The 25,516-nt window shown below is 45.3% G+C and overlaps 2 protein-coding genes and 2 non-coding genes across 5 annotated transcripts; 3 read left to right on the forward strand and 1 right to left on the reverse strand.

The window, feature by feature from the left end:
* Positions 1 to 1,051: 1,051 nt before the first annotated feature.
* Positions 1,052 to 1,496, forward strand: LOC102266101 (small ribosomal subunit protein uS8). Its single transcript, XM_005899522.3, has one exon. It carries the CDS (start codon positions 1,077 to 1,079, stop codon positions 1,467 to 1,469), a length of 393 nt encoding a protein of 130 aa, XP_005899584.1. The 5' UTR covers positions 1,052 to 1,076; the 3' UTR covers positions 1,470 to 1,496.
* Positions 1,497 to 8,899: 7,403 nt separating this feature from the next.
* TRNAG-UCC (transfer RNA glycine (anticodon UCC)) lies at positions 8,900 to 8,972 on the reverse strand. The gene has a single exon. It is a non-coding gene; the product is annotated as a tRNA-Gly (tRNA).
* Positions 8,973 to 13,256: 4,284 nt separating this feature from the next.
* On the forward strand, positions 13,257 to 24,220 carry ATXN1L (ataxin 1 like). 2 transcript variants are annotated; one of them, XM_070388057.1, is made up of 3 exons: positions 13,257 to 13,391; positions 15,222 to 15,289; positions 16,480 to 24,220. In XM_070388057.1, exon 3 carries the CDS (start codon positions 16,600 to 16,602, stop codon positions 18,661 to 18,663), a length of 2,064 nt encoding a protein of 687 aa, XP_070244158.1. In that variant the 5' UTR covers positions 13,257 to 13,391; positions 15,222 to 15,289; positions 16,480 to 16,599; the 3' UTR covers positions 18,664 to 24,220. The 2 variants fall into 2 exon arrangements, with proteins under 2 accessions (XP_070244158.1, XP_070244157.1); XM_070388056.1 differs by having other exon boundaries at positions 16,483 to 24,220.
* LOC138991894 (U6 spliceosomal RNA) lies at positions 21,144 to 21,250 on the forward strand. The gene has a single exon (XR_011467789.1). It is a non-coding gene; the product is annotated as a U6 spliceosomal RNA (small nuclear RNA).
* Positions 24,221 to 25,516: the final 1,296 nt, after the last annotated feature.

The following is a 25,516-nucleotide window of genomic DNA, read 5'->3' on the forward strand; positions in this document are numbered from 1 at the left end:
TTCACTCTTCACTTTCATGCATTGGAGAAGGAAATGGCAACCCACTCCAGTGTTCTTGCCTGGAGAATCCCAGGGACGGGGGAGCCTGGTGGGCTGCTGTCTATGGGGTTGCACAGAGTCGGACACGACTGAAGCGGCTTAGCAGTAGCAGCATGCATATTAAGCAATTTCAACTTCTACCAGCATTGCCTCTATTTCACAAGAACCAGTGAAGGAAGCAAATCATTTCTTCTTATAGGAGTCATTCTGCAAGAAAAAACATGACTAGGAAGCAATTAGTTTTGAGTTCCAAGTGCATATTTTGTTCATAGTAAGCCTCCAATAAATAGTTCCTAAAATTAACTTAAGTTACACCGTCAAGGTTCCTTCTTACTTGAGGTGAAGGGTGTATGATTGTTTGTTTTGTTTTATGCCTTGGGGAAATTAGCCTTAGAAGCAATGATGGGTTTTACATCTTCTATCTCCTATGGCCTCATACAAGAATTGGAAAATCTGTTATCTTTGAGTCTGAAGATGCTACTTGTGAAAGATGATTCAGTTTAATAAAATTAGAGGTTTCTTTCTCCAATAAATAAGTGGCAAGAAAAAAAAGGAAGACGTGAGGAGAAGAAAGTGTTAGAGATGAATAGAATTAAAAGACAAACCAAAACCAGGAATTGTCTGGTGATCCACTGGTTAGGGCTCCACGCTTCCCCTGCAAGGTACATGGGTTTGATCCCTGGTTGGGAAACTAAGATCCTGCATGCCTCCTGGTGTGGCAAAAAAAGAAAAAAAGGGAGAGACATATAAACCAAATACAATGTGTGGGTCTCTTGAGATCTTGATTTCAACAAAATAACTGTAAAAATGCATTTTTGAGATAGTGAGTATTATGATAATAAGGAATTATTTTTCATTATATTGGGCATCATAATAACATTGTTTCATATTATGAAAGTAAAAGGTATATGTTATAGATATAAACTGAAGTATTTATAGGTAAAATTACAAGTGTAGTGTTTGAGATTTAAATTAAATTCCTTTTGCCTCCAAAAAGAGTGTTAGGGCTCTTTCCGCCATCTTTCCGTGCCGCCAGAATGGTGCGCATGAATGTCCTGGCCGATGCTCTCAAGAGTATCAACAATGCCGAAAAGAGAGGCAAACGCCAGGTCCTTATTAGGCCGTGCTCCAAAGTCATCGTCAGGTTTCTAACAGTGATGATGAAGCATGGTTACATTGGCGAATTTGAAATCATTGATGATCACAGGGCTGGGAAAATTGTTGTGAACCTCACAGGCAGGCTAAATAAGTGTGGAGTGATCAGCCCTAGATTTGATGTGCAACTCAAAGATCTAGAAAAATGGCAGAATAACCTGCTCCCATCCCGTCAGTTTGGTTTCATTGTACTGACAACCTCAGCTGGCATCATGGATCATGAAGAAGCAAGACAAAAACATACAGGAGGGAAAATTCTTGGATTCTTTTTCTAGGGATGTAATACATACAAATAAAATGCCTCAGAGGACAAAAAAAAAAAAAAAAGAGTGTTAGGAAGAGGTAAATAGATAAAATAAGAGCAGTAGAATATTGATAAACATTGAAACTGAGGGGTGGGTACATGAAAGCTCATTTTATTATTTGCTTTAATTTTGTACGTTTAAATTTTCTATAATAAAGCTTTCTTCATTTTATTTGTAAAGCAGAGGACTTGAATTCCAAAGAGTAGAAGCTGAGCAATACACAAAGTGGTTTAAGCAAATAAATTCACAAGGAAAACCAGAGCTAAATTACGACTGAAATATAAAATCTTTTAAAAGAGAACTTGATGGGGCAGAAAAGCTTCGCAAGATGAAAAGAACAAAACAATTTCTCTTTGTTTCCTTCATATTGAAGGAACAAAGAGTAAAAAAATTAATGTATATGGTTCTTTAGGATTTTTTTTTTACTTCTCCAGAATTATGTACACAAATAGATGCGATTTTTATACTATTTTCAACATAAGAGAAAATTGCTTTCATTCTAGAAAAACTGAACAGATCTAATCTAAATCACTATACATTAACACTTCAAATAGACCAGCTCTTAAAAACGTTCTTTGAAGTCTCTACTGTGGTATTGTCAAGAGGTAGATAAAAGACTATAGCCCTATTTTCTCATGAATTCATCATAAAAATACATCAAATTTCAGCAATATCAGCAATCAGCAAATATCAGCAATATGATTGCAAATATGCCCCCCTTGCCTTAAAAACAATGTTAACATTGGACTTCCCTGGAAGTTTAGCAATTAAGATTCTAAGCTTACCCTGCAGGTTCAATCCCTGGCCCAGGAACTAAGATTCCCATGTGCCTTGTGGTGGGGTCAAAAACAAAAACATAACTTCGGACAGACCATTTTACTATTCAAGAGCCCATTTAGAAATATATTCTAAAAAAAAAAAAAAAAAAGAAATATATTCTAGCACTATTTGTAGTCCATTCCAGATTCAGTTTCCCTAACCATATTGACCTTTCAGGAGGAAGGGATGAGAAATAAGGGGCAGGAGATGACACAGGTGAGGGCCCTGGTGCTAATCTGGCGATGCCCCAAGTAGATCACCAGTCCTGTGACAGTTCCATGGCTTTTGTCAAGAGTACCTCTCTTGACATCCTTAGAAAGTCCAATATTGACTAGGTCTGCTGGGGCTTCAGCCTGAAGCAAGAATCACATTGGCATCTCGATTTATGACACATTTATTTATCGCCTACCACTTTTATATGCCAAGTACCCTTAGAAGCCCTGAGGAGGTTGTAGGGGGAAAAGCAGCAAGCCAAGGAGACAAGATTCTTGCCTTCATGAAGCTTAGAGTCTAGGGCAAGCCAATGACAGTTCAAGCAAACTTCAGACTTTCTGGCCTACATACTTCTTTCTCTCTGTTTCAATGACTATGTTTTGAGTACCTGTGAGGTCAGACATTGTGGTGCAATGTCTGTATTTAAGAACCAGATATCAATATGCATAGATATATCATTGGAAGAACTGATGCTGAAGTTGAAGCTCCAATACTTTGGCCACTTGATGTGAAGAGTCAACTTACTGGAAAAGACCCTGATGCTGGGAAAGACTGAGGGCAAGAGAAGTGGGCAACTTAGGATGAAATGGTTGGATGGCATCACTTACTCAATGGACATGAGTTTGAGCAAACTCAGGGAGATAGTGAAGGACAGGGAAGCCTGGTGTGCTAAAGTTCATGGGGTCATAAAGAGTCGGACACAACTTAGCGACTAAACAACAACGTCTACAAGAAAGTTTCTTATATTTTAGCCTCATATTTATTTTATTTTGGTAAACTCTGGATTTATTCATTCATTTGACAAAAATCTGTTGACCACACAATATAAACCAGGCACAGAGCTGGGGATGCCACAGCGAACAAAACAGAGAAAAGTCCCTGTTCTCATGGAGCTGATATTGCAGGGTGAGAGACAGACGAGATCACTAAGTGAAGGATACAGTGTATTAGATCTCAGAGATTAGAGCAATAGAGAAGAAATATAAAGTGGTGAAGAGGGAAGAGAAGGTAGCTTCGGAGGGCTTCCCAGAGAAGAGAACATTCGAGTACAGACCAGAAGGAAGTGAGGGAGGGACCAGGCAGAGAGCCGGAAAACACAGAGTCCCCAAGTACAAAGGTTCTGAGGAGGGAGCAGGTGTGTGTTTGAAGAAGCACAGGGAGGCCAGTGTAGCTGAGGCAGAGTAAACAAGCAGAGAGCTGAGGGAACGAGGCCAGAGAAAAGAGGTGAGAGTGGACGTGGCCGGCCTCCTGGCTCATAGGAAAGCTGGTGCCTATTATCCTAAGTGAGATTAAAAAGTCACTGGAGGTTTTTAAAAAGCAGAGGTACTAGCCAGATCTCCCAACATTGGTTCATGGGGAAAAGGAGTAGAAGCAGAAAACACTGAACATCAGTTCATGGGGAAAAAGGGGTAGAAGCAGAAAAACCAGTTAAGGGGGTATTGCAATCATCCTACTACTACTAAGTCGCTTCAGTCGTATCCCACTCTGTACAACTCGACAGACGGCAGCCCACCAGGCTCCGCCGTCCCTGGGATTCTCCAGGCAAGAACACTGGAGTGGGTTGCCATTTCCTTCTCCAATGCATGAAAGTGAAAAGTGAAAGTGAAGTCGCTCAGTTGTGTCTGACTCTTCTCAACCCCATGGACTGCAGCCTACCAAGCTTCTCTGTCCATGGGATTTTCCAGGCAAGAGTACCAGGCCAGACATTATTCCATGTTAGCTCAGGGCACTGTCAGGTTGAGAGAAAGGGAAGAGTCAAGAAAGATATGTCACTAGCATAGCATCACCATTAACTGTAGAATGAGTAGGTTCTTGGAAGAGCACTTTGGGACACGTTAGTTTGAGATGCCTCTGAAATATCCAAGGAGATATCAGGAAGGCAGGCAAATACATCAGCTTGCTGTTCATATCAGCCTAGAGACCTTAGCTAGTGATAAACATGTTGAAGTCCTCACCACAAAGGCGAGTAAAAGCCACAATGTTGAGGACTTTCCTCGAGGTCAAATGGCTAAGACATCACACTCCCAATGCAGGGGGCCTGGGTTCGACCCCTGGTCAGGGAACGAGTTACCACACATCGCATGTGCAACTAAGACCCAGCACAGCCAAATAGATAAATAATTTTTAAAAATTAAAAAAAAAACCCACAATGTTGGATGAGATCACCTAGAGAATAGGGAGGAAGATACTGAGCTGTTAGGCACAACTCTGGTGGCATTTCATATGGCTTTTTCTTCTTCTTAGTCTCTTTCTGTATTGTCTAAATTTTTTTTACATGTCATTTTTCAACAAACCACATAACTCTTTGGAAGAGAAAAAAAAAGAGTAAAAGAGCCCTTTTCAGGAAACCATCGGAAGCAAAGCATCAGAAAAGACAAGTGTGCCCTTTAACCACAGTCCAACATGGTCCATGCTGTCAGTTTGAAGGCCTTAAGGAGAAATTTATCCTGCCCTTAAAAAATTCATGACCACCTTTTGGAAGCTTAATCCATTCTCTGTGATAATGATGTGAGGATGAAAAGCAAAATTTGATTATGTTTGCTCTGTGCCAGGCCCTGCATATAAATTCCTTATACATATTATCTCATTTAATCATCTCAACATGCTTTTGAGATCTGTTAATAACTCTTAAATGTTTTTACCCCCCTTCTTACAGTCCAGACAACTGAGTCTTTGTGAGGGTAAGTCACTTGCCTGAAGTCTCACAGTTAATAAATGCTGGATCTAAATAAGGGTCCTTTTACTACTGAACTCAAACTCTGAACCAAGGCTCAATGATGGTACCTTGTGCCTTTGGATTTTGTAGACTTTATTCCAAGAGCTCTTTATTTAATTGCAAAATAGGACTTCCCTGGTGGTCCAGTGGCTGAGAACTTGCCTGCCAGCTCATGGGATGTGGTTCAATCCATAGTCTGGGAAGACTTCACATGCCATGGGGCAGCCGGACCTGTGATCTGCAACTACTGAACCCACGTGCCCCAAATACAGAAACTGACCCTAGAGCCTGTGCTAAGTCGCTTCAGTCGTGTTCGACTCTGTGCAACCCCATAGACGGCAGCCCACCAGGCTCCCCCGTCCCTGGGATTCTCCAGGCAAGAGTACTGGAGTGGGTTGCCATTTCCTTCTCCAATGCATGAAAGTGAAAAGTGAAAGTGAAGTCGCTCAGTCATGTCCAACTCTTAGCGACCCCATGAACTGCAGCCCACCAGCCTCCTCTGTCCACGGGATTTTCCAGGCAAGAGTACTGGAGTGGGGTGCCATTGCCTTCTCCCCAAACAATAGAAGCCGTCATAAATGAAACGCCCATGCACCACAACTAGAGATAGCCTGTGAGCAGCAACCAAAATCCAGTACAACCAAAAATAAATACATATTTTAAAAAATATATAAAAATAATAGATTTTTTTTAATGTAAAATAATGCTCAGATAAAGATCTCAGATAAAGAGATCTTAAGCACTAAATATGCTTCTGGGCATAACACTTTAGATATCTTCATCTTTGTTTTCTCCTCTATTGCTAACAACTTATTAAATAGAAGGGTCATCTGACTGTAGAAGTCCATCTCTGCTAGAAAAAGTATGTGGGTGGAGAAAAGGTGCAGAGGTCACCCGTTTACAATCCTGCCAGAACAACTCTGGAAGCCACATTCTTAAGTTTAAAAAAAAATCTAGTGCACAATAAAAATCTTAGCTTTAAGTCAGTTCTCTCTTCTTGAAAGTACTCACCATAAAAGTTGCTTTGTATTTAAATGGCACATTATAGTGGTAAAGAACCTACCTGTCAATGAGGGTTTGATCCCCGTGGGGAAGATCCCCTGGAGAAGGGAATGGCTACCCACTCCAGTATTCTTGCCTGGGAAATCCCATGGAGGAGCCTGGTGGGCTATAGTTCATGGGGCTGCAAAGAGTCAGACTGAGCGTGCACACACATAGTTCTTAGCCATTTCTATAGGTACTGCTCCACTAGAACCTGAGTTTGAGTGTTCACATTCAATTTGCACATCAGCTGCAAAATAAAGAGCAGAACAAATCTGGTCACACACATACCTACAAAGAAAGAAACAAAAAGATTTTAAGTAGTATTTCAGTTTTGAATCATAGTTCTTCATTTTTCTTGTCTCTGTTATGTAAAATGCATAATTTTTAAAAGATGTATAGTTTAGCAACAGCAAGGAGATTCTGTGCTTGTATCATAAGGCAGCCTTATCTGAGGGACACAAGAAAAAATATTTTTATTTTCTAATTAGTATTATCTAATTTTATGATAAGTATTTTGAATTATATCAGAGGTAATAGTCAACATATTCAACAAGGCACAGTCCAATCAGAATGGACACGCTGAATGATGAGAGTGTCCACCAGCCTGAAAAAACTTCTGAGGCCACCTCCCTGTGTCCCAGCTGAGTATCAGTCCTCAGTTAAGTATGTGGTCATGATGAAGATGTTCAAAAGTTGAAACTTCTAAATTGGATTAGATTCTTTCATATTACTAAGCCAGTTATATTTAGGAAAATGTATGCTTGGGCTTCCCTGGTGGCTCAGCTGGTAAAGAATCTGCCTTCAATGCAGAAGACCCAATTCAACTCCTGGTTGGGAAGATCCCATGGAGAGGGAATGGCAAGCCACTCCAGTATTCTTGCCTGGAGAATTCTGTGTACAGAGAAGCCTGGCAGGCTACAGTCCATGGGGTCGCAAAGAGTTAGACACAACTTAGCAACTGAGCATGCACGCACACAAACCTTTATGTATCTATCAGTATAAATAAGTATATATACAGACACAGAGATGCATACAGATAAACATATAGACTGAAAGAAATATACCAAAATTCTTATCTCCAGATTCTTTTTGTCTGTATTTCCTAACTTTTCTACACATTTATACTACATTTTTACAGCTCAGGGTGGGGAAAGACAACTAGTTGGTTTTAAAAATGGTTCTGTGGCTGACATATTCTTGTCAAGCAGGACTAGTTCTCTACTAAGTGGAGACAGTGCTTTTTGACACAGTCCCAAATACCCAGGTGGCTCATTGGTAAAGAATCAGCCTGCCAATGCAGGAGATGTGGGTTCAATCCCTGGGTCAGGAAGATTGCCCTGGAGGAGGAAATGGCAACCCACTCCAGTATTCTTGCCTGGAGAATTCCATGGATAGAGGATCCTGGTGGGCTACAGTCCATGGGGTCACAAAGAACCAGATACAACTGAGCATGCACACAAGTTAGAGCCCAGTGCCACCCTCACTAGGTGGCAGAAATGCCTTGCAATTTTGTTGAGCCTGACAAATGATGCAAGTTCAATAGGTCTCACTCTGTGCTCTGGATCAAGCTAAAGTTAAGCCAGCAGCAGGTCCCCAGAACAGTTCCAAGATCTCCACGGCCTCCGGGGGTAGTCTTATCAGGTAATGTGCTCTGATCCAAGCTTGTTCCTCTTTCCCAGAGGCCAGATAGTAAATCACCTCCTTCCTATTTTCTGGGCCTGCTCTGCTGCAGCACAAAGCATGCATTTAGGAAAATGAACTGACAAAGAGGAGTTTTTTAATAAATAGGGCCATATATGACATAGTGTGAAATAATGTTTTTATTTAAAACAAAAAACTGAAAAAAATCAATATGTATCCCTGATTGTCAGAATTAAAGGACACATGGACATACAGTTGATAAAGTTCACAAGTTCTGTGTACACCATCAGTGTCATTCTCTTTGTTCACAATAATAATAATGAGTATCACTGGATTTCTCTATACGTCATTTGTTTTGAATACTTTCCATAGGTTCCTTATATAAGTAATGCCCAAACACCCTCTGCAAGATTTGGTTAAAGAATGCCTAAAAATCAGTTTGAAAGTTTGGGTAATATCTGCCTCTCCGCTACCATAATCTAATAGACCATAGTAATTCAATAATAAACAGTCCTATTTATGCAGCACTGAGAAAACTGCGTTTACATGCATTACTTATTTCACCTGAACCCTTCTCATAATCAGAGATCCTCCGTTTCTCAGTTTACTGAGGGGGTCATGGCACATGTGACCCACTGGAATAAGGAAAGAGCAAAAGGCAACATAAATTACAGAAAGAAGACAATATAAATCAGCTACTACTCATATTCATGGGTATAACATGACTTAAGCTGTCACCTGATAGAAGAAAAAGCATCTTCTGTGTGTGTTTGAAAAAAGCTAAGGAAGCTCTTTCAGAAAAATTTGCCCAGGAGCTCAAACTTAATAGCTATTACACATCTAAAAAAGGCTTGGCTAGATGAAGCACTGTGCTTTGGTGGAGAGAAGTCCAGTCATTTGGACATAACATTACATCTTAAACCTTCGGAGATGTTTTTCTTTCTTTTGGCCATACTTGGAATCTTAGTTCCCTGACCAAGGATTGAACCTGAGCCCCCTGTAGTGGAAGTGCAGAGTCCTAACCATTGGACCACCAGGGAATTCCCTGGAAAACGCTTTATTTTTTTTTTTAAACCAATGTTATTTATTTATTTTTGGCTGTGCTGGGTCTTTGTTGCTGCATGGGCTTTTCTCCAGTTGCAGCAATTGAGGGCTACTCTCTAGCTGTGGTACATCGGCTTCTCATTGCAGTGACTTCTCTTGTTGTTGAGCATGGGTTCTAGGGGCTCACAGGCTTCAGTCGTTGCAGCACATGGGCTTAGTGATTGTGGCTCCTGGGCTCTAGAGTACAGGCTCAATAGTTTGGTGCATAGTCACATGGCATTGTTCCAGCTCACGGACTGAACTTGTGGCAGGTAAATTCTTTACCACTGAGCCACTGGCAGGTGGATTCTTTACCAATGAACCACTAGGGAAGCCTGAAACTTCTTTTTAAATAAAGTTTTTATTTTGACATAATTGTAGGTTAACATGTGGTTTGTAAGAAGTAATACAGAACAACCGAGGACCCACTTTATCCAGTTTTCACCGGTGGTTTAATATCTTACAAAACCATGATTGGTATTGAGACAACCAAGATACAGGAGAGTGTTTGAAATTTTTTAAACAATTTGATCACTGTAATAATCAGTCCCACAATTCAGGAACATGCCTTTAAATTTCAGAGTTGCTAAGTAAGGTCTTATGAGATATGCCATGGGACTGGGAGGTGGCAGCATGAAGTGCACAGGAATCTGAGGGGCAGCTTGCTATGCTCCCTCACTCTAAAAAAATTTTTTTCCAGGAATTCTAGGCGACTGACAACCAGCTGCAAGTTGTCTGCAAAAGGCATAAGCTTTGAAGGCAAAGCTGAATGTGATTTCACCACAAGGCACAGCAGCTCGCAAATCACCTTGCTGAGAAGTTTCCCAGCCAAAGAGAGAGTTATCAGAGGCTCTAATTTTTCCACATCTACTTTATTTATTCAGGAGCCTGGCGGGCTACAGTACACGGGGTTGCAAAGAGTCAGCCACGACTGAGCACGCACACATTTATTTATTTAACAAATCCCGTGTAAGGAACTCCTGGCTGCTTAGTACTGGCCTGAAAGCATTTGCTTCTCTATGGACCAGTTCCCCAGATACGACGCTTGTGATTCAAATAAGGGCTAGATCTTCAGTTTATTGTAATCGTCAGTGTTTTCACTGCAACTTTTGAGAGTTCTGCCGGAAGTTTCTGACAAATAGTGAAAGTCTCTGGCAAGTGTCTGAGGAAGTAGACAACAGAGGGATATTCTCCTCCCCAGAGGACATAATAGTCACTTTGGAGAAGTTATAAGACCTTCTTCTAAATGTTAATGAATTAGAAAGGGCAATCCCCATTGGAACCTGGAGAGGTTGCATAACATTAAAGGCATGTGGAAATGAGAACACAGGGAAGTAGATAAAACAGAAGCCTGAAAACTGCACATTCCTACATTTGGAAACCATTAGAAAACTTTCCCAAATAATCTAATATCAGGAACCAACATGTTTCTAGGGAAAGTCAAACCTGCTAAGGATTCTATAATTTCAATATATGCTTAAGATTAGTTGTCATTTCTGCCATAGGACCTAAGGATAGAAGTTCCTTTCTTAAAACGACACCCTGGTACACTAAAGCATATAAGCAGGAAGATAAGACAGTATGAAAAAAAGCCACCTACTCCTCTTGTTGTGACAAACATGGTTTCCCAAGTTTTTATCCCAAAGTTATCTCTGATTGATTCCTTAGCATCACAAACAGTTGGGATAGTTGTCTGAGCTTACCCTGCCTGTGGGCCTTCCCTGGTGGCTCAATGGTAAAGGATCCACCTGCCAATGCAGGAGATGAGAGTTCAATTTCTGGGTCGGGAAGATCTGCTAGAAAAGGAAATGGCTACCCACTCCAGTATCCTACCTGGGAAATCTCATGGACAGAGGTGCCTGGCGAGCTACAGTCTATAGCGTCACAAAAGAGCCAGATACGACTTACCAACTAAACAACAACCATCAATATGTACAACCAAAGAAATGAGGCTTGCTTGGAGTAAAGAGTTCTAGAAGAAGATACAGCAGATATGACCTACCTTTTTGGGACTGCAGCATCAAACCAGGAAATCACTAGTGTTTCACCATTCAGAACACCCTTTAACAAAAATAGACACACACCTTTGAACCATGTCATTATGTTAATGACTGGCAGCCAAAAAACATTTTGCTTGCATCAATTTTGCCTGAAAACCAGGTCTCTGATTGCATATCTTGATCTGGGAGAAACTGGCTATCGTTGAATACACTTTGATGGTCCAAAGGTCTTGATCTTGGCAGTTTCAGTGCCAGTTTTGTGAGCGAAGAAATGAACCAGAAACCATTCTGCCAGTTAGCACTAAAACAGGGTCCCTGAGTAACCACAGGACTTCCTTCTTGGCCAAACTGAGAAAATAATTGTTATGTATAATATTAATATTCACAAAGCAAAGTTTTCTGCTGATTTAGATGGCTACGAATCAGTAGTGTCATTATGTTTTACCCATTTGGGTGTAGGGGTGTGTGTGTGTGTGTGCACACATGTGTGCGTGTGTGTAGTATTCAATAATTTTGATAATTCTTTGGACCCACCCAGGTGAGAAAATATCAAATTTGAGGCCTAAGTGTTTCCTAGAAAGAATGTTAGAGATCATATACCTTATTTGTATTTTAACTTGCTCATTTAGTGTTTCTAAGGTAATATTCTCATTTAAAAAATCCAAACAATAACAAAAAGTCTCTTTTGTTCCTCTTGGCCACCACCCAGTTCCACTTTCCTCTCCTGAGATAGCCAATGTTAACTAGTTGATACATATCCTTCCACTCCTCTTCTGTACAGATACATAAATATATGCAACTGTAACATTATGTTGTTTAAAATAAATACATGATCTCACAATGTATATCTTTGCTTATTTTTTCACTTAAAATGTTTCGCGATCTCTCCTATCTATGTTTTACTCCGGCCCCTTCACCCAGTTCGGGAGAAGGCCAAGGCAACCCACTCCAGTACTCTTGCCTGGAAAACCCCATGCATGGAGAAGGCTGGTAGGCTGCAGTCCATGGGGTCGCTAAGAGTCGGACATGACTGAGCGACTTCACTTTCACTTTTCACTTTCATGCATTGGAGAAGGGAATAGCAACCCACTCTAGTGTTCTTGCCTGGAGAATCCCAGGCTGCCGTCTATGGGGTCGCACAGAATCGGACACAACAGAAGCAACTTAGTAGCAGCAGCAGCAGCTTCACCCAGTTCAAGCTCTTCATTTCACATAAAAGGAAATTGAAGCCTAAAGTAGTAAAACAATTTTCCAAAGGCTTAGTAGCAAGAGCCCAGCCAGTAGAACTTTCAAAATCAAACAAAAATCAGTGATTATTTACTAAACAAAGTTTGCAGAAACTAAAAAGGAACAAACTCTACTCAGAATCCAGTCTCTCCAATAGTTTTTTTTTTCCTCTGTTCAGCTTTTGTCTGTATGCAGAACTACTTTTTTACATAGTTGTAATCAAAGTATAAATCAACTGGTGTCCTTTTTTTTTTTTTTTTTCTTTCTATTTTGGCCACGCTGCAGGGCTTTGCAGCATGCGGAATCTTAGTTTCCTGCTCAGTGAAAGCCACGAATCCTAACTATCGAGCCATCAAGGAATTCCCTTTTTTCACTTAAGTTAATCAGATGTTCATATTACTATCAAGTCGACAAGTTAATTGTCAATGATTGGTGACCAAACAGTTCCTCTAGTAGTCAAGCCCTCTTCCCACTAAGCTGCTTCCCACTGTACTTCCCCCATCCTCTCATTCTTCACAGACTTTCAAGTCACTAACTTCACTTTCCTCTAGATCCTGGCTCCGGTCCATTTCTCGTCCCCCCTCAGAGGCATTTCTCAACTCTTAAAGAGCTCCCCTCTCCATCCTGGGTCTCTAGGGGGGAATCTCAATACTCTCCCGGACCTGGGTCGCCTCAGTGTTCCCGGAGGTTCCCAAGAGAAGGTTTCACAAAGTCAGTTCCCGAGGTCCAGGAAACGCGGGTCACTGATGGCCACGCTTCGGGGTTCTGTTTGGGAACCTCCAGAATTGACTGGTGTAAGCGATTGCAGGGTCCTTGTGGGGTCAGGGTGTGGAGGCCGGGCGCAGTCCTATTCACGTGACCCGGCCCCAGGGAGAGAAGTTCGTTTTCCCACCAGAGGGGGCGCTGGAAGTGACAGGCGGGGAGCCAGCCCCCTCCCCTCCGGGGTACTCCTGGGCGTCGCTCTCCGACTAGGGGCTCTGACGTCATCTCTCTGAGCCGGGGGCGGGGCGCTCTTGACGCCATCTCCGGGCGCCCGGCTGGGGGGGCGCTGGGTGTGGGGCGGCTCCGGGGCCGGGGATGGCGGCGGCCGCTGTTGCGGCGGCTCCGGGACCAGCGGGAGGAGCCCGGGGAGCGCCGTGAGATGGGCCGGTGAGTGTCGCCTTGATTGAGGCCGCCGACCTCACTGGGGCCAAGCAGGCCTGGGCTTGGTGCTCTGAAGGAAGTGGCCCCCCAGAGCCCGTTGCCCCGCGGACCGAGGGAGCGAAAGAGGCCTCGCCTAGACCCCGGATCGCTTCTCACCGGCCCGGCCCAGAGAGCTGCCTCAGGTTCCTGCGCCCCCGCGGCTGTGTCCTGGCGGCCCGGGCTGTCCGAGTCCTCGGGGCGGGAAGGGGCCCCCAAACAAGGAAGCAGCGCCTGCGGGGCCTCGCCCTTACTCCTCTGCTTGAAAGGTCGACCCTCTACTCTTTAAACGCAGAATTCCCAATTTCGGGCCTTACCCCTTTTGGGGCAGTGATTGGGGGAACAAGGGAAGCCTTAGCCCCTGTCTGTTCTAAGCTCCTCGCCCTCAGCGAATTCGAGTCTGGGGCTGGATTTCAACCTCTTGATTCTGGGCTGTGCTGGCAGCTCCAGCAGCTCTCCGGAATGGTCGTTTCCCGTTAGCTCCGTTAGGGCCACAGGCTGCGTCTTGCCCTGGAGAAATCCTCATTGAGCCTCTTAAGAGACTAACGTTTCAGATTCCAAAATGTGTTTTGCGTTGTGGGAACCTGGTGCACAGTCTTGGCTCTTTGTTACTCCCGCAGACCTTTTGCCTCTTTCTGTCCTTTTATTAGCCTCTGTTTGGCTAACCCCTCTGGGACCTAGAGGCAGGTTCTCTTTAATGTTTTAGTCATGAGAGGCAAGTATCATTCTAGAATTGAAGATGTGACCCATTTTCTGTTGGAAATGACAGAGAAAGCGAACAGCTTTTCAGTTACTGGAACTGCTGGCAAAGAAGGAATGCAAGACTTGTGCCCTCTGTGTAACTTTGTGTTTATGGAACGAAGAATTTGTCTTTCCACCTTGTTTTCCTGTCTTCTTCCTTTTTTTTTTTTGATATATCTGCACCTTGCCGATCTTAAGGGAGAAATACCTTGAGTTTGGTTTGAGGCTTGCAGTATAATCCAAGTAGGACTTGGAAAGCACAGTGGGTAGTATCAACAGTGTCTCCAAGTACTGGTCAGTATTACTTTCTTTGTTTTTAGAGATTAAGGCTCTGGTCTTCAGTGCATGATGTGTCTGACAGGTGTATATTCGGACGTTGACAGTTAGCAGTTTTGTTTTCCATTGTTGCGGTACCTGAGGATGAAGGCAGTACTTTCAGTTTCTGTCACACCTGATTCAGCACTTGATACAAAGTTGTCACTTAGAAATTTTACACACACACACAGGAGCCTGTTTTGTTTTTTTTTTTTTTACCCTGGAAATTTGTTAATAAGGCTTCCCTTTGAGTGACTCCCCCTTGACCTCTTTTTCTGCCCCAGAAACATAAATAATTGTTCTTTTTCCTCCAGTGCCTCTTTTCTCATTTAAATAACCTCCACATCTATGTTTTCATTAGCCCAGAATAAAAGTGAAATCCGTGAGACTGATTTTTTTCCTGCTTCCCTTTGTTCACATGGGAACAATGCTGAGTCTTCCACTTTGTGCATTTACCTGAAACTGGGATTGGAAATAAATTTAACCTGTGGTGGAATAGGTACAGGTAGAGAATGAAGAATACGATGTTAAGGAAAACAGTGAAGTTTGACACTTGGAAATTTTTTTCCCAGAAATGTCTTCCAACAAATTAGAATTTAATGTGTTGTTACCCCTAGAGAAGAGGCTGAGGCAGGGACTCCTGGATATTAATGTCTTTGTGGCTTTAGAATTCGCTTTCTTCATGATCCTGGGGATGGTCAGAGGCTAGGCTCCCACTTATGTATTCCTGTTTCTGTCTTCTAGGCTCCCAAGCCAGTGGGGAGGACACTGCTTCTTATTACAACTTCTCAGAAGCACCACTGGAAGCTCAGGTAATGGAGGTGCTTTGGATACCTTGTTGCAGAAAAACATCTGGAATCAACAGTGGAAAAGCAGAACAGAGTGTAATATCAAATCTTTTTCCAGAGCCAAAGAACTGAAGCCTGATTGGAAGAAATAGGTGACAAATTTCATAGGTGTTCAAGTATTCAGACCAAAATGATAAGTTGTGACAGTGGCCAAAAGCGTGTATGAAAGGTGATAGAGAAAGGGGAGAGAGAACTTTCTTATGAATCACATAGACCTAAGATAGTGATAAAGAGGCATGTTTTGGGGAATGGAACCAGAATCTTAAGAAGTGGTGCCTAGAACCTCCCTACCAAAGAAAAGGAGCCAATGGCAAAGAAAAAAAGAAAGGGAATGGGTGAAGAAGGCAAATTGAAGGTGGTCCATGGGAGGAAAAGAAGTCTTGCCAGACTAGGGAACACAAAGTCTGTGTGAGGTCAGAAGAGTTTTGTTGCTCTTTGAAGAAAAGGAGAAATAAGTAAATTCTAGAAAATGCTAGTACAGTCACTTTCCTCATAGCGCCCAAGTTTGAAGGTAGTATTTTATGGGGCAAAGAAGATACTTATTTTCGTAACATAATTAGGGAACAGCATTTTTTTAAAAAAACAAGCAGACCTCAGGACCTATTGACACCTGGGTCCTTGAGGTGGTGGTGATATGAAGCAAAGGAGGTAAGGCCTGGGAGGGAGGAGGGGGATAGATGATATCATAACCCAAATTAGGCTGGGGAAAGGAAGCAAGGATGAGCTCATATGTTCAGGAAAGAAGATAGCACAGTAGTAGTGTTTGGTGACAAAAGGAGAAACTTAAGGACCGAGCAGCAAAGACCATGTGTTCAAATCCCCCTTAGGGGGAAAGACTGAGAATAGTCAGGGTTCGCATCAGAGACACAGCTAATCATGACCCTGTTGGTTTCCCTGGGGTCATGGACCAACAGGTTATGTTCCACATTTTTGAATGCTTGACCTTGTAGCTGTGTGCTTTCTGTGATTGTTTCTTTCATGTCCTTGGCTGGATGAGTGAGGGGTGTAGCATCCTTGTCTGCCGCTTTCTCATTCCTCTTTTTTTCCCAGCAGTCCCCTTGGTTCCATCTTCCTCTATGGATGCACTTCCTGCTCTTCCATTTGACTTGGTTTACCCCTGGGTTACTGTTCTTTGCCTCTGATTTGTTCCCTAGCAGATGTGGGCGCCCCAGCCAACAGCACAGAGGGGTGCAGGGGAGCTACAGAGAAGCCCCTTCTGATGCCCCAAGGAGCAAGCCGACCCCTTCCAGGCTCCAGGAACACCACAAAGCAATATGAAACCTGTTCATGAGAGGAGTCAGGAATGCCTTCCACCAAAGAAACGAGACCTCCCCGTGACCAGCGAGGATATGGGGAGAACCACCAGCTGCTCAACTAACCACACACCCTCCAGTGATGCTTCTGAATGGTCTCGAGGGGTTGTGGTGGCCGGGCAGAGCCAGGCAGGAGCCAGAGTCAGCCTGGGGGGTGATGGAGCCGAGGCCATCACTGGTCTAACGGTGGACCAGTATGGCATGCTGTATAAGGTGGCTGTGCCACCTGCCACCTTCTCCCCAACTGGCCTCCCATCTGTGGTGAACATGAGCCCCTTGCCCCCCACATTTAATGTAGCGTCTTCTCTGATTCAACATCCGGGAATCCACTATCCCCCCATCCACTATGCTCAGCTCCCGTCCACCTCTCTGCAGTTCATCGGGTCTCCGTACAGCCTTCCTTATGCCGTGCCACCTAATTTCCTCCCGAGTCCCCTCCTTTCTCCTTCTGCCAACCTCGCCACCTCTCACCTTCCACACTTTGTGCCATACGCCTCACTCCTGGCAGAAGGAGCCACTCCTCCCCCGGCTTCATCCCCAGCCCATTCGTTCAGCAAAGCCCCCTCTGCCAGCTCCCCGCCTGGGCAGTTGCCACATCACTCGAGTACTCAGCCACTGGACCTCGCTCCAGGCCGGATGCCCATTTATTATCAGATGTCCAGGCTCCCTGCTGGGTACACCTTGCATGAAACTGCCCCTGCAGGTGCCAGCCCAGTTCTTACTCCTCAGGAGGGCCAGCCTGCTCTGGAAGCAGCCGCTGCCAATGGACAGAGACCGCGAGATCGGAATTTAGTGAGACGGGAAAGCGAAGCCCTTGACTCCCCCAGCAACAAGGGCGAGGGCCAGGGACTGGCGCCAGTGGTCGAATGCATGGTGGACGGACAATTGTTTTCAGGTTCTCAGTCTGCACGGGTGGAGGTGGCAGTGCCAGCACACCGAGGGACCCCGGACACTGACCTCGAGGTCCAGCGGGTGGTGGGTGCTTTAGCTTCTCAGGACTACCGGGCGGTGGCAGCTCAGAGGAAGGACGAGCCCAGCCCCCTCAACCTGTCCCACCATAACCCTGACCACCAGGGCGGGGGGCGAGGGCCAGCCAGGAGCGCCGCCGAGATGGCCGAGAAAAACCAGGCCCGAGGGGTCTCCCCTCACTCCCATCAGGAACCCCTGAAGCATAGACCTTTCCCCAAAGCAGTGGTTGTAGCCAATGGCAACTTGGTGCCCGCTGGAACTGACCCAGGCCTGCTGCCTGTGGGTTCGGAGATCCTGGTGGCATCAAGTTTGGACATACAGGCCAGAGCCACCTTCCCAGACAAGGAGTCGACGCTACCCCCCGTGACCTCTTCCCATTTGCCCTCCCATTTCATGAAGGGCGCCATCATCCAGCTGGCTACGGGGGAGCTGAAGCGGGTGGAGGACCTCCAGACACAGGATTTTGTGCGCAGTGCCGAAGTGAGCGGGGGGCTGAAGATTGACTCAAGCACAGTTGTGGACATTCAGGAGAGCCAGTGGCCTGGATTTGTCATGCTGCACTTCGTGGTGGGTGAGCAGCAGAGCAAAGTGAGCATCGAGGTGCCCCCCGAGCACCCCTTCTTCGTCTATGGCCAGGGCTGGTCCTCCTGCAGCCCCGGGCGGACTGCACAACTCTTCTCTCTGCCCTGCCATCGGCTCCAGGTGGGAGATGTCTGCATCTCTATCAGTTTACAAAGCTTGAACAGTAACTCAGTCTCTCAGTCCAGCTGTGCTCCCCCAGGCCAGCTGGGTCCTCCCCGAGAAAGACCTGAAAGGACAGTCCTGGGACCCCGAGAGCAATGTGACAGTGATGGGAAAAGCCAGCCGTCAGGCGAGGGCTCCCGGTCGGTAGAGCCCTCGCAGCCGGAGCCTGGTGCTCAGGCCTGCTGGTCGGCCCCGAGCTTCCAAAGATACAGCACGCAAGGGGAGGAGGCGCGGGCTGCACTGCTCCGTCCCTCTTTCATTCCGCAGGAGGTGAAGCTGTCCATCGAAGGGCGCTCTAATGCGGGGAAATGAACTTATCCCAGACCCAGCCTGGGGCTCCACCCCAGAGCTGGGCCTCACCGTGAGCGAGCAGAGCAGAGGATTTGCACATGCCGAGCAGTGGGTAGCTCTCTGGGCAGTGAGGTTGGTGGGGAAGAGGTGGCACGAAGGCAGCCTCCTGAGGCAGGGTCTGTTACCTGTCACCCCATCGCATCCTTTCAGAACAGCCCCCACTGGGGTGTTGTGACGGGGAGCAGCAGGCCTGGGCCAAGGAAGGAAGGGGGTGCATGCAGGATAAGAAACATTCCAAATATCAGGGCCCCCTGTTCTTTCCTCTTCATCCCTGGCTCCTGCAAGGAGAGAGTCAGGCTTTGGGAGCAGGTGGCAGAGGGAAGGAGCAAAGAAAGAGCCAAAAATGATGATCCACAGCTTATAGTAGCAGTTCAGCTGTCTGAAGTTTTTTTTTTTTCCTTTCTTTTTTGTGATGGGAGGGCAGGAGGCCCCATGGTTGGAAGTAAGAGGGTTCCCACCCAGAACTCTTCTTTTGAGAGCTGTGCACTTTAAAGGGTAGTTTTGTTACAGATGTTGGAGGCTGGGTATTTTTGCAGGGGACTCTGCGTGACCCTCTGTTCCAGCCGTTTCCCGTCTCTCCCCACCGTTCCTCCCACAAGGCTTCTAGCATCCCACCAGGAGAGAGAAGCCCCTCCAAGGCTCAGAGTGGAGACTTACCTTGGTGGGGACCCAGTTGCGGGATATGAGGAGAAAGACCTGATGGCCATACTGACCAGGCTCTAGGCAGAGCTTCCGGAAGGGCAGCTGACTTAACAAAGCCCCTCCTACTCAGTGTTCCAGACCCACTTTGAAATTGTCCTGAATCTTGAGTTGGTAATGGTGACTTTCAAAAGAACCAGTGGATCCTTTGCCCCAGGCCCCTACACCCGCTCCTCTGTCTGTCTTTGTTGTGCCTAAGTGCCTGCGCTGCCCCCACCCTCTGCTGACCTAACCTGTCTGGTATCTTGACCTGGGCCTAATTTTTAGCTGCATTGCCGTTCCCTTTCTACAAAACTGGTTTTGTCCACTCTGACCAAGACCTCTAGTTTTTGCTGTGTAGGGGGTCTCTCTGGTTTCCCTTTCAGTTATTCTCTAGTTTTAAAAACTCAGAGTCATGTCCCCTCCTCTCCTGTAGTTGAACTGTTTGCTGGGGAAACAAGAATGGAACTATGCCCTGGGTCGGGGCCAGTATCAGTGGCTGGGCAGTGCCCATCCTTAGGTTTTTACAGAGTCCCTCCCAGCTTACTCCACTCCCTCTCCCAGCATTTGGGCTTCCCCAAGCCGTCTTCTCCCACAGCGAGCTCTAAGGTGTTGGGATAGTCTTTTTTTTTTATTTTGTCCGTGGGATTTTAGTTCCTCAAATCAGGGACTGAACCTAGATCCTCAGCAGTGAAAGCATGGAGTCCTAACCACTGGACCACCAGGGAATTCCCTGGGATACTCTTGATAATATTTCAATACCTGAAAAGTCTCCTAGATTTCATTTTGTGGTGGAGTATTCCTCTGCAAAGAGTTTTTTCGATCTTAGTTGCATGTGCCCCCGTGTCTTAAGCCCATTTTTTTCTTCATGACTTTTTAGCATCAGCTTGGACTGTGGGATTCCAGTGGATGTTGAGAATTAGGCTTCCCCCATCAGCTTTCAGGTGGGTGGGTGGGTGTTCTGTTTGTATGGGCGGGGGGAGGTCTTTAGACTCTTGAAACAACTCAGGGTATTGTCCACTCAGTTCTCTGGTGAGGCTTCTCCCAGGCTATGACCCTGGCCTTTCAAGATGGACTGGCTGAGGCCTGGCCTGTCATCCGGAGTCCCGATCCTCTGAGGTCTGATCTCTGCTCTGTCATAGGCTTTAGGCAAGTCTAGTGACCTCTCACTCTTTCACTTCCTCCCCAGCTGCCAAATGGGGATAAATAATCTTACCTACCTCCTTGGGGGAGGGGACGTTCTGAGAATGGAGTCATTCTTAGTGTTCAGGTGCTAAAGGTGGTTCTCCTGGGGGAACAAAGTGATTGAGACCGGGTTGTTTGCTCCAAGCCCTATGCTCCACGGTTTCATTCCTTGCAAGCAGTTTCCTGGTCAGTCAGCTTCTGGAGGCCTGTCCAAAGGAAACTGCTGACCTGATCACTTCAGTCTCCGGTTCACCTCAGAACCAAACACCAGCCATGTCTGGTGAACACTCAACCTTGTACACATTTGGGATCATGTCCTTTCCCTTCTCTGTCCCCGTTCTCTCTCAATGCTGCTTTCTCTGGCTTGTTTCTGCACTGGGGCCCTGTGGGGCTGAGTCTTGAGGAATCCTCTCAGAGGAGGCCTCCAGAGAAGGCCTCATTTCTGGCTGCTCCACAAGAAATTCATTCCCAGTTTCTCATACCCAGGTTTCTCAGAAACCTCCTTTCTCATTAGGAAGGCTCATCCACTGAATATAGTGACAGGCACACAGTAAGCACTCAAGAAATACCCACCACATGTGCTCGCTTCGGCAGCACATATACTAAAATTGGAACGATACAGAGAAGATTAGCATGGCCCCTGCGCAAGGATGACACGCAAATTCGTGAAGCGTTCCATATTAAAAAAAAAAAAAAAAGAAATACCCACCACAGATACCAACCGAGCTTCTTCTTAAGGGAGCAAACCTCTGTCTAACCAGAAACATGCCAAGTAGTTTAAATACAAAAACCCCTCACTGCCTAGCCTGGTAACTTCCACTTAATTCTGGAAAGAGAAAATCTTGTGCACCTTGGCGAGCTGGGTCCTGAGCTTTCTGCTGCTGTTCCTCTTCTGCATCTTGCTGGTAAGGCAATACCAGCACTTCCCCTGATACTGTGCCATGCATATGTAATATATTGATTACTTGACTTTGCTGAGCTGCAGAGGTGTCTTGTGTAAAGTATGGTCTCCCAGGGAAAGAAGCTCTGTGCTCTAGATCCTGGTCAGAGCACTGGCATTCCCCTTATCTTTTCCCTCTGGTTCAGTCTTTTCTTCCAGGCATGAGAAATGAATAACCTATGGTGTGTCCATTCTTCCTTGTGAAGATTTCATAAGTGTTATTATAAGAGACCTAAGAGCATTTTGAAAGAGTGAGTGTTTTGGTGGGAAGCTGTCAGCTTTAGGGGGTAATGGGCAGTTGGAGAAGGCCAGTGTCAGGGGTAGGACATCCTAGAGGTTAGACATAGGAAGATGGCTAACTCTGGCATTAAACAGAAATGCCTACACCGGTTTGGGAAGTAGAGGGACCAGGTGAAGGACAAGTAAGACATCCAAGTCTTGGATAACCATTTCTATCAAGATTAATGTACAAGGAGGGGGTTTGGCATGGGGGAAGGGGAAACTAGGAGGTCAGAGCTGAGCACTGGTAGCCCATTGAGGAGGGGCGGCCAGTAGATCTGGACTGATCCTTCTATACTCTTGGTTCAGTTGGTTGTCACATCAGGGGCTTTGGTCTGTGCTGCTTTGCCACTGCTGCTGTCTTTTCACTGTCCTGCCTGCTGCCCTTCACAGCACTCTTTCTGTGTCTTTGGCCATATAGGTGAGACCCAGGCATCCTGTCCATCCTTACCTGTGCAAGGGTTACTTTGTAGCAAAGTCATGTTGAGTAGGGATGGTATAAAATGCTGCTGGTGGGCTGGTGAATCCAAAGGGATGTGGCTTCAGTGCATCTTGGGAGCCCTTTGGCTCCAAATAATCTGACTCTTGAAGAAGAGACAAATGGGTCCTGTAAGTGGTGTTTTCTGTGTATTTGCTTCTTTCCTTTATAATACCTTGTATCCTGTTTTAAAAATTAAATGATGGGGAACCAGGTTAGGACCTGTGTCAGCATCCCAGGGAGGTTCATCTGGCTCCAGTTAAATGGATTCTGGGGTTGGGGGAGGGTTTGAAATAGACCCTCAGGTGGGGTTTAGTTTTATTTTTACCACTGGGCACCACAGAAGATGCACAGGGTGGTGGTATGATTTCAGCCTGCAAGAAGCAGGCATGTTGAAAAGTTGAGTGATCACACTGGAGATAAAGGGTAGACATGAGTTGACTGGGAAAGGGCTTGGGTCCATTGGAGTAAAGACAACCTGGTTGATTGAATTGGCCGTGGGAGATTTAAGTTACAGTCTTAAATAGTGCAGAGGCCAAGTTTTAGGGAGACTTTTTGGCCTCTGAGGCTAAGTTTACTAAACCACACTGAAGCTACAATACTTTCCAGATGGGAAGAAGTGTACACTACAGTTGAAGATCTGAACCACGTGAGGTTGGATGTTGACCAGGAACCTATTAGCCCTTTGCTGGGAAGCCTTCACCCTCCAACTTCCCTGGGATAGACAAGGCCTCCCGCATTATGCAATAATAAAAAAACGCATCTGGGTCTTTGCAGCTGTCAGTTGCTCTTTCAACTCTAGGATCCATCTTTGGGCCACACATCTGGTCTGGGCCTGGGATGAATCTGGCCCTTGAGATGCTAGAGTCGACTGCACTCTCTCCTTACCTTCAGACTATGCACAGTGCCTGGGGCGGAAGGAGGAGAGGTGGTGCGGTGTGCCCTGCTGAGCCTCCCCAGCAGGAACAGTAGTAATAAATGCACTTTTCACACTAAGGTTTCTTTATTAGTTCTCCTATTAAGCCTAGATCCTCCCCTGGTAGACTGCAAACTCAAAAATCTGTGTGATTCCCCCAAGCCATTCTACTGCAAATGCCCAGCAGTGAAGATGGCCTCAAATTGAGTTCCTGTCTGCAGTGTGTGTGGCGGCAGCCCATGTGCCTTTACCTATTGTCAAACTTTGCAAGCATTTATTTTGGTCTTTATGACTGTCACGGGGACTGAGATTCTTCAAAAAGAGAGAGCAAGCGCGCGTGCGAGTGTGAACGAGCTGATGACACAGTGGTTTATATCCACTCCCCGCACAGGGAGTTTGCACATAGTTGGGAGCTACGAGTGGTTAGTGCATCACTGAGGTTGCTAAAGGGAGGGTTCATCTCTCATTTGCTTGACACTTGCATTCAAGAGAAGCTTGTGTTGGGGAAGAGACTGACAGTACTCTTGGCAAACTTAAAAGTATTAAATATAAGGCTGTCCCCTACAACCTCCCTCGTCACACACAGGATCCCTGTAGCCAAAACAGTATATGTTCCAGCTGCAGAGAGCAGACTGCTCTCAGCTTGCACAGCACCTTAGGGGAGGGAAGAATATATGGGTAGGGAATGGGGTGGAGAAGGGAGTATGGGGATGTTGTCATCCAGGTGGCTTTAGGGTCCTGAGGAGTAGTAGAGGACGGCACTGGGGAGGTCTGATGGATGGATCTGATTTGTGTAGGAGTTCCCTGTAGATAAATTACTGATCCCCCAACTACTATCCCCAGTATGTAATGGCTAAATTAATATGTAATCAACTGCATTGTATCTAAAGCCTTAGAACTAGTCAGGTGCTCCCCCCACCCAATACCATTTCTCACCCTCTAATCCTACCTGATCTTTAACAAAGCATTAATAATTCTAAGGATAATCTCTATTTTGTTGTGCTTTTTTGTAACTGTTTTAAATAAATCAATTTGTACTGTATATTTGTACTTTTGTGAGATCCTTTTTGCTGTTTTACCATTTTAAGTCTCTGTACTTGGCTACACACAGATTGTATTTTTATTGTTAATGCTCTTCTTATGGATACCTGCATTTAACTTGTGGACTATGTAAACACAATATATATCAATATCTATATATCTATATCTATATAAACTACTAGCTTTTCCTTTTGGTGTTTGCGCCTTCTTCGTATCCCAGCCTTAGATGGTGGCCCTTGGGTGGGGGACCGAAGCCATGTGTGGCAGAGCTTGAACTGGAGAGCAAGTGGCACCCATCTTTATGTGGTGGGCTCGGGGCAGGTTGTGTGAGCTAGTCCTGAACCGTGGTCTACATGTTCTGTTGTATCTCAGGGACCCAGAAGTCTGCCTGGAGACTCAGATTCTGTACTCGCACAACCACAAGGACCGGTAGATGCCCTCACTGTTGGCCTTTTTTCTAATTCTATTTTCAGAAACACTGCCGGAAACTTTTGGAGTAAGTCATCTCCAATCCCAGCTACCACTTCTAACTTAGCTCGCCACTAGTAAGGGGTGAAACACTCAAGATACATAATAGTTACTCACATTTATTGAGCACTTGGCGTGTGCCACAAAATCTACGTGCATTATGTATTAACAGTTACTTGTTGCTAGTACTATTATTTCCATTTTGTGGGTGGGAAAATGAAGAGGTTTAAGTATGTGCCCAAAGTTACACAGCAGTAATTAGCGGTACAGAATGTTAAATCCAGGCACCTAATTCCTGAGTTTATGTTAACTCATAGTTTGTTGTAAAAATTAAATGAGATAATCCATGAAAGTGCTCAGAACAATCTTTGACACATAATGAGTGCTCAACCATTTTTGAAACATCCCAGGTAGAACTTCCAGTGTGGGGCTCTGTGAGGAAGCCATTCGGCTCAAGTATTTTCTTTAAAATGTCCAGTACTTTGTAATAGGCTTATTAAAATTTTTCAAAACAAGTATTTCAGCCAGCCTGGTAGGAATTAACCCTAGTTTGGTGGGGGGTCAGTTAACACTCTTTTAAGTAGCCTTGAACCTACAGAGGTCAGGGAGGAGTCCAAGTTTCCTTGTTATGATATTGGAAGAGGTCCACATTCCTGGCATAGTTATTTTTCTGGCTACAACTTAACTAGGGCACTTCCTTCTGGACCTCAGGATCTATAATTATCTAAACTGTACACAACCTTTGGTGCAGGCTAAGGAAAGTTTTGTGCTTATTGTGTACCATCATAGGCGGCTTTTTAGAAATGACCTCAGCTCTTGTCTCCTCCAT

Source organism: Bos mutus, chromosome 18 (genome assembly GCF_027580195.1).
Source record: "Bos mutus isolate GX-2022 chromosome 18, NWIPB_WYAK_1.1, whole genome shotgun sequence".
In the NCBI taxonomy this organism is placed as follows: Eukaryota; Metazoa; Chordata; class Mammalia; order Artiodactyla; family Bovidae; genus Bos; species Bos mutus.

Excerpts from the sequence above, each read along its gene's own strand:
- LOC102266101 (XM_005899522.3), top strand. The coding sequence starts at position 1,077 with ATGGTGCGCATGAATGTCCTGGCCGATGCTCTCAAGAGTATCAACAAT.
- ATXN1L (XM_070388057.1), top strand. The coding sequence starts at position 16,600 with ATGAAACCTGTTCATGAGAGGAGTCAGGAATGCCTTCCACCAAAGAAA.